A 15,459-nucleotide genomic window follows, 5' to 3' on the forward strand; every position below is an offset into this window, starting at 1 on the left:
GGGTATGTTTAGGTTGATGGTATAAGGTGGAATGAAGTGTAATAAAACTAATCTCCATAACATCTATTTCTAAAAATCTAGCTAACCTATTTCACTCAGCTCTATTTCACCAATCAATCAAACTTACCTAAAGCCGCAATCAATTTTAAAAGAGGAATAATTGTAGAAGTCAAACACTAACCGCGTGTTTTGGCTTCAACAATACAAAAAATGATTTTTAATTAATTGATTTGGTAAAATATTGATTTTGGTTAAAAGTTAGTTAAAAGTGAACTGGACTATGTTTGGATATATCAACATAAAATGAGTTGAGCAGTAAATTTAAGTATAAAAATCATGTTTGGAGTTCAAAGCTACACATTTCACTTTTAAATAAGAATAAATTCTAAAAGAAGACTCAATTCAAATTCAAATCAACATCAATATTTAAACATGTCAAAATCAATTTTGTTGTCTGAAATCCTTATGTTGGTTGAAACGAAAACACACCTTGTAACCAAAAAAAAAAAAAAACGAAAACACACCTTAGATGCATGTTTGTTTCCACGGTGAAATTAAAATATACTAGACGTGCTTTTTATTAGAAGTTGTAGTTTGTAGCTTTTGGGAAAACAATGAAAATGGTTGTGGAACCCGTGACTTGCAAGCTAAGCGAAATTCCAAACATACAAAATCATGCAATTTTCCGCATGAGAAAAAAATATGGGACATCGATTTCTATGGGTGACTTCTTTGTACGTTCATTTAATTATCTTGTGAAAATTAATGCAAAGAAAACCCTCTAAGGATTCAAATTCAAACCCAACGCCATGAAAGTGGAGAAAACTTCTACATCGAATCCGTGACTTTCAAATCCAAAACTTGCCGTTTTATCATTAGAAGTTCATGTGTATTATAAATTACTTGTTTATTTAGTTTGATCATTAAAGAATATATAGAGATTAATATAACCCCGTATATACATCTTCTTGAGAAATCTATTTTCTCTACGGTTTGATCAAGCCAATACAATTGATTTTTGGGTGTCGTGTCCAACAAACATGTTCTTTTACAAGTGACTTAAGAGATTTTAACTATATGTTGTCTAAAGTTACGGTGTAAATTCTTCACGTTCATTTCATATCTCATCTCATAGATAAAATGGTGGGTGGGAGAGATAATAACAAATGAGAAAAGGCACGTAATCATCCAAAATATTACAACTCATTTTTTCATAAGCTTACAAAAGTACCAACTGGAAACGTTATCACAAATTCACTCACTTCCACTCAATTAGATTTCTAGGTTGCACCTTACAATTTGTGTTGCCTTTAAAATAGGTTCACTCATTCAACCTCTCAACCAACACACATATTGCTACATTTAATTTGTAAGGTAAACTATAGTCATGGCTTCCAACACCAAATTCTTTGCCACCATTTTAGTACTCTGTCTCCTTGCTTACTCAACATTTACTGAGGCTAAGGGTTCATGCTCACCATCACCAAAGCCAAAGCCAAAGCCAACACCTTCACCCCAAGGTCACTGCCCCAAAGATACCTTAAAGTTAGGGGTTTGTGCTGATGTTTTAGGACTGGTTAATGTTGTTGTTGGGAATCCTGCTTCAGGTAGTAATTGTTGTGCAATAATCAAAGGTTTGGCTGATTTGGATGCTGCACTTTGTCTTTGCACTGCAATTAAGGCCAATGTGCTCGGAATAAACTTGAATGTACCTATCACCCTCACCTGGATCCTTGGTGCTTGTCAAAAAACAATCCCTCCTGGTTTTCAATGTGCCTAAGGATTCAAATTAGGCTGTATCTTATTGTTTGCTAAGTATGTACGTGCACTATAAGTGTGTGGTTATGTATGATTCTCTTTGGTAACACTATTTAACACTTTCTTTGTAACATATACTTTATTATTGGTTGAAATTTATGGGATACACGGTCACTGATCACTATCGTTAAAAAAGTGACCGACATGAGTTAGTAAAACTCATGAGAATTTCAACCAATAAAAATAGTATTGAAAAGAAAGTGTCAAGAGTGTGTTACTAATACTTATTTTATTGTGTGAACTAATCCATTTCATTTTATTATTGTATTTTGTGTGATTGTTAAGGTGTGGTTTGCTCAAATATTTATTTGTGTGGATTTGTTACATTGTTTGCCTAAATTAGCTAATCTTTTGTGCTTGTATCTTCGTCACGAATTCTAGTATTCTTGCTCATTTTCCATGATGTGAGCAGTGCAACATTTTTAAATTTATAAATCCAATTTCTCATGAACGTGAATACTTACAATACAATGTTTTTTAGCTGATCGATCGATGTAGTATATTATATAGAAAATATTATTAAAATAATTCTACTAACACAGCATAAAAATTTGGTTATGCCCAAAATGACCAACATATGTAAAACGAAATACAATTTCAAATGCACCCAAAACTCATTCTCTCATCTTCCAATGTAAAGAGTATTTATAAGGGGTAAAACTAAAAAAAGTCAGCTTAAAAGTAAGTCAATTAGTTTTTGACATTTTTTTTTTGCAAATACATCACTTAATATGGAATTTAAGTTAAACCATGATCAAATACTATAAAAGAAAACTACTAGTACTATTTATCACAGTCAAATGTCTCACAAATGACTCACGATTCCAAAATAACCAAGTAAACTTTTTCCTTTTCCAGAAAACACGCTTGAGAAGTTGGGAAACATTGCTAACTTATGTGATTAATATTGTCACATTCCCTTTGTGATGTTTTCTTGATGACATTTCTCGGGACAAATATCATTTGCCACTAAAAAGAATGAATGAAAGATACATATATAAAGGAATATAAGTTGTTTTTGAAGTTCTTGGCCTCCAACGAAAAAAGTTATACATACCTAAAAAAAATAAAAATGAAAGAAGTTATCTCATGGGTATGCAATTCGGGTAGCTTGGATTCTAGGGATAGAATTTACTTCTCTGCTGGTTTTTTTATGTATAGAGAGCGGGAAATGTTTTAGCCTACTTCTTAGTAAAATTTGCAATTTCAAACAATAACATGTAACATGTAGAAATGCCTCCCTCTCTTGCTTATGTGTACATTCTAATTTTGGAAACTAAACAATTAGGTTTAAGTGTTAATGAACTTTATAAATAACGAATTATTTAGAACAATGTGTTTTTTTTTTTCTTCTTCTGGTTGACCGAGATGAAATTTCAATAAATTGATTGATCGGATTTTATTTAGCTCGTAATCGTATTTCGAATTACTAGTTTCCATTTTTTTTTAATATGAAGGTTGGAAATAAAAAAGAATTTATGTTTGGGCCCTTTCGAATTTATGTTTTTTTTTCCGGAGGATTTTACGGATCTCTTTTACACTATTTATGCAACTTCGATTTATAGGTCTCCCTTATTAATTTGTCAAAAAAAAGGTCTCCCTTATTAATTATTATGGTTCGTGTATCTAAGACAATCCACAATGGTGGGTGCTTCATCTATTTAAAACCATATTAAATAGGCACCTTCATGATAGAGTATAATATATGGGTGGCTATAAAGAAGGGTGGCTATGGAAGCACCCTCTCTCTCTTCATTTTTCATGGGTCCCATTTAATAAATTTTAATAAAATAAATATATTTTGTTGAAATGTAATAATATAAAATTATTTGTATAACCTATTTAATAATTTCTTTTGATGTGATGGGTTGGAGAAAATGAGTGTTTATTAAGTATTATCATAAAATGATTGATGTGAACATATGAAATCAATTTAAGCACCTGGTTTAATGTGCTTGTTGTGGATGCTTTAAGGTGTGATTCCAATCCTCATAAATCTTTTCCTGGATTGCTATCATTACTTAGTGTAAATTTAACATTAGTTAGTACTATTATTTTTTTTTTAAAAAGTAGTATACTCCTATTATGTTATTCTTTTTTTTTTTTGGTGGCCGGGGTTCGAACACCGGACCTTGCATATTTTATGTTTATGCATTGTCCATACCAACTGAGCTAAGCTCACGAGGACCTATTATGTTATTCAATTCAATTTGTTTCTCCTTTTACTACATTAGTATATACAACTCATTTAATACACTTTCAAAATGCATTGTTGCAATAATCACAAATTTAACATTTATATTTCCCTCCATAAAAAAACTATATTTCCTTCATATGAGGTGATTTGTCTCTCTATTTTTTTTTCATTAATGGAACTTTCAACAAGTTTCTAAAATGCGTTTCTATTATTCATTGAATCAAATCTCTAATCATTTTAAAAAAAAATACTAATTCAAATTAAAATAGTTCCAAATTTGAATTCACACCGTGTGAATGTAGGAAAGTATTTTGACTTTTAAGGGGTGCAGTTGTTAAAATGTAGAGTGCTTATAATAATCCTAAATCAAGTCATGGTAAGTGTTCCTTACGATTCAGCCCAGGCCCAGTCCTTTCTTTACCTCGAAAAGAGTGTTGTAACTTTTGTTTGAATTTTGCTCTCCACCTGCACATTTTGCTCGCGCCTTGCAGCCTTTTCAAATTTACCCTTGCACAAGTTAACTAACGCAAGTGTAATACTATGCGTTAGTTAAGTAACGCTGCGTCAATTAAGATGCGCAAGTGTAAAACACTGCGTGAGTTAACTAACGCATAGTCACGTATAGTATAAAACGCTACGTGAGTTAACTCACGCAATGTTTTACACTTGCGCGAGTTAACTCACGCACTACTGTTATATCAGTAAGCATCATATGATGTCTAATATGCATTAAATGCAATATTGTGTCATCAAAGACCCGTGACCTTAAGATGCTCGTAATTGAACCCAGTTACGCCAGTTTAACAATATTATTGGATAATACGACACAATCGATCAAAATTACACTAAAACATCGTTTTTTTCACAATCACATAATCACACATAACGATCCAAACGGTCCAAATTACACAAATTCACCGATAATGATCCGTAATCATTTAAACAAACATACACTGTGTTTGGTAGAGGAGAATTAGGGGAGAGAGAAGTTAAGGGGAGAGAAATAGAAGAGAAGTTGGCTTTTTCTCTTGTTTGGCAGACCAAAGAAATAGGGGAGAGAGAGTTAAAACATGTGGGACCCACATGTTTTTATATCTCTCCACATGAGCGAAGAAAGAGCTAAGAAAAGGGTTATTTTTTTCAAACTTCCATATTTGCCCCCCCATTGTTTCATGGTTTTGGTAGCCTATGAATTAGTGCTTTTTTCTTCCTTTTTTTACCTGTTAGTTCGTTATGGTAGCGGTATAAAGGGTCTTTTACCTGTGATTAGTGGTGATAAAGTGTTGCTTTCCTAATATATCCATATGCCGAGTAGTACGGAATACAGTGAGTAAGTAAATTTTTAAAATTGACCTAATAATTGATTAAATTACATAAATGCTATAATTAATTTAACTTAATTCAATTAAACTAATGAATTTAATTTAACACAAAGAAAACTAATTAATTTAATTGATATAAATTTTAAATAAATAATTTAATTAAAGAAAATAAATTTGAATAAAAGATTAAATAATTTTAATGGATTTTTTTAATGTAGGGGTATCTTAGTACTTTTATAAATAATCAACACTTATCTCTCTTCTATTTCTCTCATCTCTCTCTTATACCAAACAACACATCAAATATACTCTATTTCTCACATATTTCTCTCTTCTCACTCTCTCTCACCTATTTCTCTCTTCACAACTTCTTTTCTAAATCAAACACACCCTTAATGACACGTAAACGATCCAAATTACACAAATTTGTCCATAAATTTATAAAATTACATAATCTCACATAAACGGTCAAACATTACACTATTACACTTAAATAATGATTACACTTCAACGGATCGGACAAAAAGATACAAAGTATTATTCTCAACCATTACCCTAAACATGAAATCAACGTCGGTAGGTACCGGTTTAGGTTCTTCAATTTTACCAAATGAGGCGGTGTCACAAGCTTCACAAATAACACCGGTAGGTACCTGTTTAGGTTCTTCAATTTTACCAATTCGAACTTGAATTGGAATTTGAACTTTAAATGGTTTCAAATTAAAGGTTGGTTTGACATCGCTGGAACCTTCACCGGAACCTTCTTTTTTGGCCGGTTTCGGTTCAACGTCATCATCCGCGACTTTGTCAACCATCTCCCTGTATATCTATTGAATAAAAAAAATTACAAAGGAAGAATAAATAAATTACTTGCGGAACAAGCTAACCAAGAACAAAAGTGGCGCAAAAAATTCAAAAAACATGACTGCACAGTGGTGTGACTTAAGTCACGCAACACTTTAACACTTGCGACAGTTAAGTCGCGCAGCAAGTTAACTTGCGCACCTAGCCCTACTGCCTACGTAAACCAGACGAACCAAGCACAAAAACCATCAAAATGAGATGAGTTTTGATGATAAAATACCTGATATTTGGTGCTTGATGAGCGTAGAAACTTGCTTCCTGACGATTTGCAATGATTTGGGATGATGACTTTGACCCAAAAAATCGCACTTTTTGGGTTTTTGAAGGTGGAGGGAAAGAAAATGGTGGTTGAAGTTCGGACTGATGAGTTTTGTACGAAAACAGGAACACTGCGTGAGTTAACTTGCACAGCGTTACTTAACTTGCGCAGCGTGAGTTAACTTGCGTAGCGTTACTTAACATGCGCAGGGGCAGTTTTGGCATTACTGCAGGGTGCGAGCAAAATGTGCTGGATGGAGAGCAAAATTCCTTTTGTTTTCTCTAATGCGTTGTGATTTGTGAATTTGCTGAAGAAGACAATTAGGTGTTATTTCTGTTTTTGGAATCATTTGAGCTTTAACAAAAGCAAACGCACTTATAGTTTTAAGTGCTTAACACGAGAGAGCTGTTTGGTTTCCATTAATGATTTGTGAATTTGCTGAAGAAGACAATTAGGTGTTATTTCTGTTTTTGGAATCATTTGAGCTTTAACAAAAGCAAACGCACTTATAGTTTTAAGTGCTTAACACGAGAGAGCTGTTTGGTTTCCATTAAAGAAGCCACGTGTACAAACACACGAAACACGCACGACACTCACGGCTTTTCTTAGCCACGTTACCGCTTCAACTCTTAGCGTGCGCCATTCTTCCACTGTGCTTACGCCGGCATAGATTCCTCCTTCATCGATCCGATCGGAGAAACCCTAGCTTTTTCCGGTGCCGTCAATTGCAAATTTTGATTATTGATAATCACGTTATGATATTCCAATTGTAGAAAGATAGAGTGAGTGAATTGTAGCAATTCGAAGATGCAGAGACGAAGTCCTCCAAAGCATAGACACGATGGGACTTCGCCACTGCCTCTTGGCATGGATTGGAGTCCTGCACCTCGAAAATGGGTAATCGTTGTTTAATTCGCGCGATTGTGCAGTTTTTGAATGTAATTAATTGATTAATTATACTTTGTTTACTTCATTGATTGCGATCAAGAGTTAATTACAAATGCTATGATCATGATTTCAATTTTGATTGATATGGATGATCGTGATGAGCTGTGTTTTGTGAGCATCGTTATTATGAATTTGAGTTAGTGTATAAGCTGTTAGCGTAATTGCGATTAGATTTAGATTATATTTGCTTTTAAACTTTTACGCGGTGGAGATCGATGTTTTTTGAAGTTGAGGATTGGACTTCCATGATTTGTTTCCATTCCAGTTTTCTGAGTCTTGATTTGCTTTGTGGTAGATATATTCATCCCTTGCAGTGTTTCTCTGTAATAATGATTTTTAGTCAGTCAGTACTGGGCATGTTAGGACTCCCAGTCCAAAGGTAAATTCACAGATTTTTAACTCGTTTGGTATTTTTTAAATTAGTGGAAAATGAAGTTTGAGGCATAGTTACGTAATTTGCTGACATGACCAGAGAACTGCGTACATGTACCGCGTTCCAAAGCAAATTGCAATCCAAGCGACCATGGTCGAGGTTGAATCATATCTTTAAGAAAGCAACGGCATTTTGATAATGGTTTTACTAGTTTGCTAGCACCCAGTGAAAACAGTGAAAGTTATGAAGTACTTCCAAAGATGAAAAACTTTGACATTATTCTGCGTGTGCATCAGTTAGAGGTGCACAAAGAAATCTAAGCGTAGATAATAAGGCTTCACACAGGCATTTGCTTTAAAGGGCTTTTTGCCCCCTTCTTAGTTAGCTTTGATGACGGCTAGTTCTTTATCTCAAAAGAACAAAACATTGGCAGTTGTTTTGAAAATATAAAAGTCATATTGTATGATATGTGAATTCCCTTTTTTCTCCTTTAATTTTGTATATATTTATCTTCAATCTTCATGGCCTAGATAAACACATCATTTGAAGAAATTTTGTATTTTCTTGTATCCTAAGCTTATTTATCCTCCCTTTCCAATTACACAGAATGGGCGGGATACCGAATGGCCACACAATCATCGTACCGGTTGGAGTTATTGCATTATAATACCTTCTTGGGTCTTCGTGCCAAAATCAAAGAATTCAGATCCTATAGTGGTAAAGTTGATCAATATCCAAACTTCTATTCATAATTATTTTAAGTGTAATTATCACCACTTTTCAGGTTTGGGTTTGTTAGGACTAGAAGTATACAAACACATTTGCTACAAGTTGAAATGATCACATGCTCAGTTTTAAAGTTTTGTCTAATATTCCTAATAATAACCGTAGTATCTATATGCTGCTGAAGTTGAAAGACACTACCGTAGAGTTATTTTTGCTCTCTTTCTAATTGTTGTGCATAGCGTAACTACTTTAACTATACAGAGGTATATGGCAATATTCTTATCAACGACAAGACTTTCCTATAAAGGCCCTGCAGGCATATTTTTCATTGTCGCCAATATTATTTCACAGTGTCAAAGTCATTTTAATTCTGCATCATTTGTTGTTATGGTTGTGTTATGAATCCCTGGTTGGCTTTATTCTTTTTTCAGTTTAGTTGCCCACATTTATTTCTAAATGTAAAAGAGATGGTTTTACCAAATGGTCGATCCTGCTGGGTTCACTTTTGTAGCACCGTCTTGTGGGGCACTTGTCACCACATTATACTCTATTCCAGTCAATCTGCTTCTAGTAGTTGTTTCTTTCTGTCATTGGTGTGAAGCGAAGTATTTAGTTTTAAATGTCAATTAACGAGACCAAATGCTATATACAGTGTTCGATAGTTACAGGAATAACTGACGAAATGTTTAAATTCTATAAACGTGATTGTAAAGTCAAGTGTCAAACCAGGAGACATGTCTGTGAAAAAACGAATTCTGTTCTATATAAAAGATAAACTTAGGTGGCTTAGGCATTAATGATTTACAGGTTTTCCACAGTCCATTTATTTATAGTATGTTGTTGAATAGAAGCTTCTTTGTCAGTTTTCATTTTTAACATCATTAAAGGACAGTTCTACAGGCTTCAAGTTGGTATACAATCACCAGAAGGGATTACAAATATCCATGGAGTACTAAGAAGGTTCAATGATTTTTTAAACTTGTATGTTGATGTAAGTTTATCATTTTCAACTGCGTTTTGATTTTCTGTTACGTATTTTCATGTATTTCTACTCTGGCCGTGATTCTGATTTCTGACTACTGAATTTCACTTTAGCATTAGATCCTCACATACACGCACACAGAGACGCATATTGTTTGAAAACCATTAGTGTTTTTAACCATTAGTTTATTTTCAACCACAAAGCCATTTAAATTTATTGTTAATTTGACAGTAATAAAAAAAAAAGAAAAAAAATAGCTTCAATAAACATATACTAGTCATCCGATACTCTCTCAGAATGTGAAGACAAATCATGGTGGAGTCAATTGGTTGTATTATATCCATTTCTACTGCCTTTAAAATTTATGTAGGATGAATCACCCTTATCCTTATACCATTTTGGTAAACTATGAAGCACTTATACTTTGTCTATTAAAGGATTAAACCTTCTTTGGCTAATCTGCATGTAGCTCACTTTCTATTTACTTCTTAAGAATTGTCAATGAGAACTCAGAGAATAATGGTTGTTCATGAGTAGTATGTTCTGTCCAAAAACAGTATCAATGTAGTTTAGAAGTTTCAAAACAGGAAATCTTTAGAAAATTGGACCTAAACCAGATCTGAAAGAAACCAATATTAACTTTGAGGCGGAAAATAGACAAGGATGTGAAGCTTTGAAAATAGTATGCCTTATGATTAATGAATAGAATGGCCTCATAACACATGTGCACAACAACATGAGGGAAGCCGGCATTTTTTGAAGCAATGCTAGATATGGGTGTGAGAGAGCCTTCTGCTGCGAGAAAATATAATTTCTTTCAAGTATTTATTAGTTCCAAGGAGAAAACAATATTAGTCATTAGATGAGAATAGAGTTAAAAATCAATGATTTATTTATAAACAGTTTAACGAGCACATCATCTGACCTATGTGCATGTGTGCCCTGTATGATAGAGATAGATAAATATCATGCATATGTCTGTGCTTGTTTAGGTAACACCGATTAGTTGACTATTTTGCCACATGCTGTCTATGTAGCTTAAAAAGGAATTTCCAAGGAGAAACATCCCTCCAGCGCCACCCAAGGGACTCATGCGATTGAAAAGCCGAGCTTTGTTGGAAGAGGTTGGGAATTTCTTAAACTTGTTACAATACCAATTGTTGCATGTTTGGGATTATGGATCTGCATATGTCCTCTTGCTTGAATTTAATTACTTTATACAAACATGGTCTAAATGCATCACAACTGAAAATTACTAGCATGTTGAAAATTAGGTAAGTTATTTTACAACCTCATATCTCTGTTTTAGATTTTTGTTAAACAACATGCTTACTATCCAAATATTATTTAACATCTCCCGCTGTCCAGTCAAGATGGAATTGGTTACTGTATTTATCAAAATGATTGAAACATTAGTTATAAACATAGAAATATACCTTCTTGTGCTTGTGCTTCTGTAACGTTACTTGTAATTATGACTAAAGCCTTTCAGTAACTTGTAATTTTCATGATAAATTATCCTAGAACTTGTAATTGTTTTCACTGAAGCCTTTCAGTAACTTTCTCTGGTTTTCTAGATCTCCTTTTTAACCTAACCACAAGATCCACCATGTTTTTGGGGACATTGAAAATGTAGCTGGAAAACTATCTCCATGTTCTCCTTATTATGTATAAATAAAGATTATTCTAAATTATTGGGTAAGAATTTCTCAATATTTTTTGTAATGAGGTTCTTATTATTCTTAGGTAAGGTTGTCTAACTAAGTCTTAAACATTGTTGTCTGTATGTTTTAAGATGTGTGTAATCTATACTATTTTGTACAACGTGACAAGTGGCTCCATCTAACATCACAGTCAGATTGTACCACCTGTACACTAATATACATGAGTTGAATGGGTGGTTTTAGATTTTAACACGTTTACTTTTGCTACAGAGAAGGCGCTCTTTGGAGGAGTGGATCACCAAACTATTGTCTGACATTGATATATCAAGATGTGCATCGGTGGCCTCATTTCTTGAGCTAGAAACTGCTGCTAGATCTTGTATGTGATTTTTTTTTGGCATCTCGCATGCATGTCAGTTGATCTGTTTTTGTTAATTGATTGTCAGCTTTCTTGAGCTTTTTATAATGTTTACCTCATGTAATCACATGCCAGCATTTCAAGATGCAAGCCAGCAGAATTCAGTAAACGATCCTGATTCCAATAACACGGATTATTCGGTGCAATCATCTCTCCATTCGGGCTTATCATTAGCTGCTGGAAGTTCATCTGTTGCGTCAGATTATGGTAGTGATACTCCATACGATGCATCGGAAGTAGGAACTCCAAGAATTGGACAGGATGATAATTCTGAAGTTGGAACAGATGATCTGACACTAGATGAAGATACAACGAATCCAATAGAGAAGCTTGTAAAATATGGCATATCAAATATTGATGAGGGTTTGTTTATGGGTCAGACTATTCTAGAGCAATTAGAAGGACTTCCTAGGCATAAAGTAAATGCCAGACATGTGAACAATGTTACGGGGAAGGACAGAAGTAATGGTAATTCATATGATTCTTCACTTCTAGGTAATAATACCATGGAGCTTTTCTCTCAGCCTGGGCATGCTAAAGTTTTGGGTCACATTCGTAAGCTTTCAAATGAAAGTGTTGGAAGTGATGGAAGCTCAATACGAGGTAGTGACATGTCTAATTTTGGGATTCCAAATTCATCTGGTGATGGCTCTGTCGACCTTCCTGGATCTGCTTCGGTTTCAAGAGAAACAGATATTGTGGGCCACACAAAATTGAAAAGTTCTGGTGATGCTCAATTAGTCCTTCCGCTAGATCAACGCAATAAACTGAACAGGATTCTTTCGACCATGCAGAGAAGGCTAGTCACTGCAAAAACTGATATGGAGGACCTTATAGTTAGATTAAATCAAGAAATAGCTGCAAAGGATTTTCTTACGACAAAGGTATACCATATGCGACTTGGCGTGCGTTTCGTTGTAAATTAATATATTTTTAGTTTTCTTGTACCCGAAATTGGCCAGAGGCTACTGAATAAATAAATATATCTATAATCTGTGGATACCAGATTCTTTATGTTCCACAACTTGCATACAAAGCTTTGATTTTTATAGAAGTGACTGGATCTGTTCAGGTCAAGGATTTGGAAGTTGAACTTGAAACTACCAAGCAAAAAAATAAGGAGAACTTGCAGCAGGCTATTCTGATTGAGAGGGAAAGATTTACTCAAATGCAATGGGATATGGAGGAACTTAGACGGAAGTCACTGGAAATGGAGATGAAACTTAAGTCTGAATCGGTATGACATTCTTTCATTTTTTTCTTACAAGATTATATTTGCTTGATAGATATTTAACTTTTCTCTTTTGGGGACTTACCGTTGATTTCAAAAATGGCTCATACTGTTATACATATGATACCAGGATGGAAATGTTGGTCAGAATTTGACAAAGGAATCAATTGTTCAGCAGAACGATGTGCTGTTGCAGGATTTAGATGCTGCTAGAGAGCAGCTGGAAATTTTGTCAAAACAGTATGGAGAGCTAGAAGCAAAATCCAAGGGAGATATTAAAGTTCTGGTTAAAGAGGTCAAGTCTCTCCGTAGTTCCCAAACAGAATTGAAGAAGGAACTTAGTGAGTCCATAAAGGAGAAATGTGAAGCTGAGGTAGGTTCTGCGCACATGTTTTACACGTTGTTCTTCCTCTTGACAGATAATACAAAATGTGATCGTTCTAAATGAATAGAAGTGTGACATATATTGTATTTTTTGGGTTCTGGCTTTCAGCTATTGCTCTTGACCTTCCTTTCTTATTTTGAATTTGTTGTGTTATGGGCTTTTTTGTTCTCCCTTCCTTTCAAAGCTTTTCTGTATGTTGTCTTTCTCTCTTTGTGAAGTGTTATATGGAAGGTAATTAAGCTTAGATTTTCAAATGGGAATTACTTCCTCACTGCCTTATTTCTGAACTTCAATCAACTATTAACCCTGAATGCATGACTTATATGTTGATGCCATGTTTGTGTTTCTCGTGTATTCAGAAACTGCTACTTCATGAAAGAGAAAAGAGTGAACAGGCAGAAACTGCTTGGAGAAAACAGCTTGAGAAATGTGGGCTTCTTTTTAAGCAGCTTCAAGAGTGTAGTGTTGATCTTCCTTACGAAGATGAGGACAGGACATTCTTGCAGTCATCATCATCAACTGATGCTTTTAATAAATTAAAAACATCTGATGACCAAATTGACATCCTACTAGCAGAGGTACAAGTTATCATTTTTCTGTGGCTTTCTGTTTTTACCAGCTGTAGAGTCGAGCAGTAACTACTTGTTCAATACAACTCATTTTGACACTATCTTCTCTCTTGCAAACCCTTCTATATTTACAGAACTTGTTTAAATTTGTTCAGGTAGAAAACCTAGAGAAGGACACCGGAAGTGCAGCTTCTAATGTAGATAAAACCAATGACATAAAAGATGGTGTAATCTGTGGTGATGAAATGAGAAAGATCATATCAGATTTGTTCTTGGATAATGTTAGATTGAGAAAACAGACAAACCGTGTTACAAGGCATGCTCTCAAATTGGATATGACAGCAAGTGTCGATTCTCCTTCTATTGAAAATGTAACAAACATTTAGAAATATATGTGAAGTGTTATCATATAATGTTCTTCCACTTTTGACCTTGACTCCACTGTTTTTCATCCTAGCGGATGAGAGAATCCTATAGGCGAGTTAATTTTACACTGAACACAGTAGCTCCCCAGTGTATGTATACCTGTACGAATAATTATTTTGCACACATATACGAGCCTTTGCATTGCACCATTTTTTTTTTTTGTTAACTTACATATAAAATAATAAAAAGTTGGAACTCATCGAAGATAAATTATGTTGAACTCTGCTCATCTATGTTTATGCAAGTAAAAAGACACAGTGTCAATGTTTTTATGGAGAGGTGATGTCAGAATTGTTCTTTGCTAGTAATCTTTTGATTCAAGTAAAAAGTTGGGAATTATATAAAACAAAAAATTCATTCCGTTTATAATGGAATATGTTGAATCAAAATGAAATAAACTTTTGATTGATATGCACATTTGCGATGTACCAAGTTCGTTCAGTTACTAAAAATACTTCTTTTAGATAAATAAAATGGCAATGGTTACTTGAGAACTCAGACCATCCACAATAGAGTACCTCACATTGGGTGCTTAAGTGGGTCTCCTATATCTACGTCATCAAATTTGCGTTAATACTTAATAAGCCCTGATTTTCTCCAATCTATCACATCAAAAGAAATTATTAAATAGGTCCCACCAATATCTCTATATCATTACATTTTTAACAAAATTTATTCATTTTACTAAGATTTATTAAATCTGACCCATGAAAAATGAAGAGAGAGAGAGGGTGCTTCCATAACCACCCTCCTCCCATAAGCACTCATATGTTATACTCCACAATGGGGGTGCCTATTTAATGTGGTGCTAAATAGGCGAAGCACCCACCATTGTGGATGGTCTCAGAAACACAAGTAAAGGAGTCGAGATTCTAACCTTAATTACGACATTCAATCTAATCTTACTTACTAAAGCTTGTCAGTTCAAGCTAACCCTAACCTTAATCCTAAAGCTAGCATTTTCCCACTCATTCTAAAGCATTTATGTCGACGCTTGACCTCCTCACCTTTAATACACGCCACAAAGTCATTTCAATATAGGTTGTAGTAACTGTCATTTATAACACGATTGCATATTATTTTAATTTTTGAAATTGAATAACACGATTGCTGTACTAATTGCCATCCCAAATTAGACCCGTGAATTACGTACAAAATTGTATAATGGAAATAAAATAAGACACAATCAATTTTATATTGATTAACATTAAAACCACACGGTTGAAAATATCTTTTAAAAACAAAAGAGGTCATACGGTTGCATATAAAAAAACAGC

At 34.1% G+C, this 15,459-nt stretch overlaps 1 protein-coding gene and 1 pseudogene across 2 annotated transcripts; both read left to right on the forward strand.

Annotated features, from left to right (window-relative positions):
- The first annotated feature begins 1,339 nt into the window (after positions 1-1,339).
- On the forward strand, positions 1,340-2,142 carry LOC146942447 (putative lipid-binding protein AIR1 pseudogene; annotated as a pseudogene).
- Positions 2,143-7,042: 4,900 nt separating this feature from the next.
- LOC146942448 (Phox (PX) domain-containing protein) lies at positions 7,043-14,331 on the forward strand. Of its 2 annotated transcripts, none has more exons than XM_085756429.1 (10): positions 7,043-7,357; positions 8,388-8,498; positions 9,400-9,498; positions 10,527-10,613; positions 11,424-11,532; positions 11,647-12,455; positions 12,644-12,808; positions 12,933-13,175; positions 13,547-13,765; positions 13,912-14,331. In XM_085756429.1, the coding sequence occupies exons 1-10, from the start codon at positions 7,268-7,270 to the stop codon at positions 14,140-14,142; spliced, it is 2,163 nt and encodes a 720-aa protein (XP_085612555.1). In that variant the 5' UTR covers positions 7,043-7,267; the 3' UTR covers positions 14,143-14,331. The 2 variants fall into 2 exon arrangements, with proteins under 2 accessions (XP_085612555.1, XP_085612556.1); XM_085756430.1 differs by having other exon boundaries at positions 9,408-9,498.
- Positions 14,332-15,459: the final 1,128 nt, after the last annotated feature.

The sequence above is a fragment of the Medicago sativa genome, chromosome 3 (assembly GCF_051527215.1).
Source record: "Medicago sativa cultivar Bolivia chromosome 3, Bolivia_mono, whole genome shotgun sequence".
In the NCBI taxonomy this organism is placed as follows: domain Eukaryota; kingdom Viridiplantae; phylum Streptophyta; class Magnoliopsida; order Fabales; family Fabaceae; genus Medicago; species Medicago sativa.

Coding starts and splice junctions, on each gene's coding strand:
- LOC146942448 (XM_085756429.1), top strand. CDS start 7,268: ATGCAGAGACGAAGTCCTCCAAAGCATAGACACGATGGGACTTCGCCA. Junction 7,358..8,387: donor GTCCTGCACCTCGAAAATGG/GTAATCGTTGTT, acceptor CCAATTACACAG/AATGGGCGGGATACCGAATG. Junction 13,766..13,911: donor TTGACATCCTACTAGCAGAG/GTACAAGTTATC, acceptor AAATTTGTTCAG/GTAGAAAACCTAGAGAAGGA.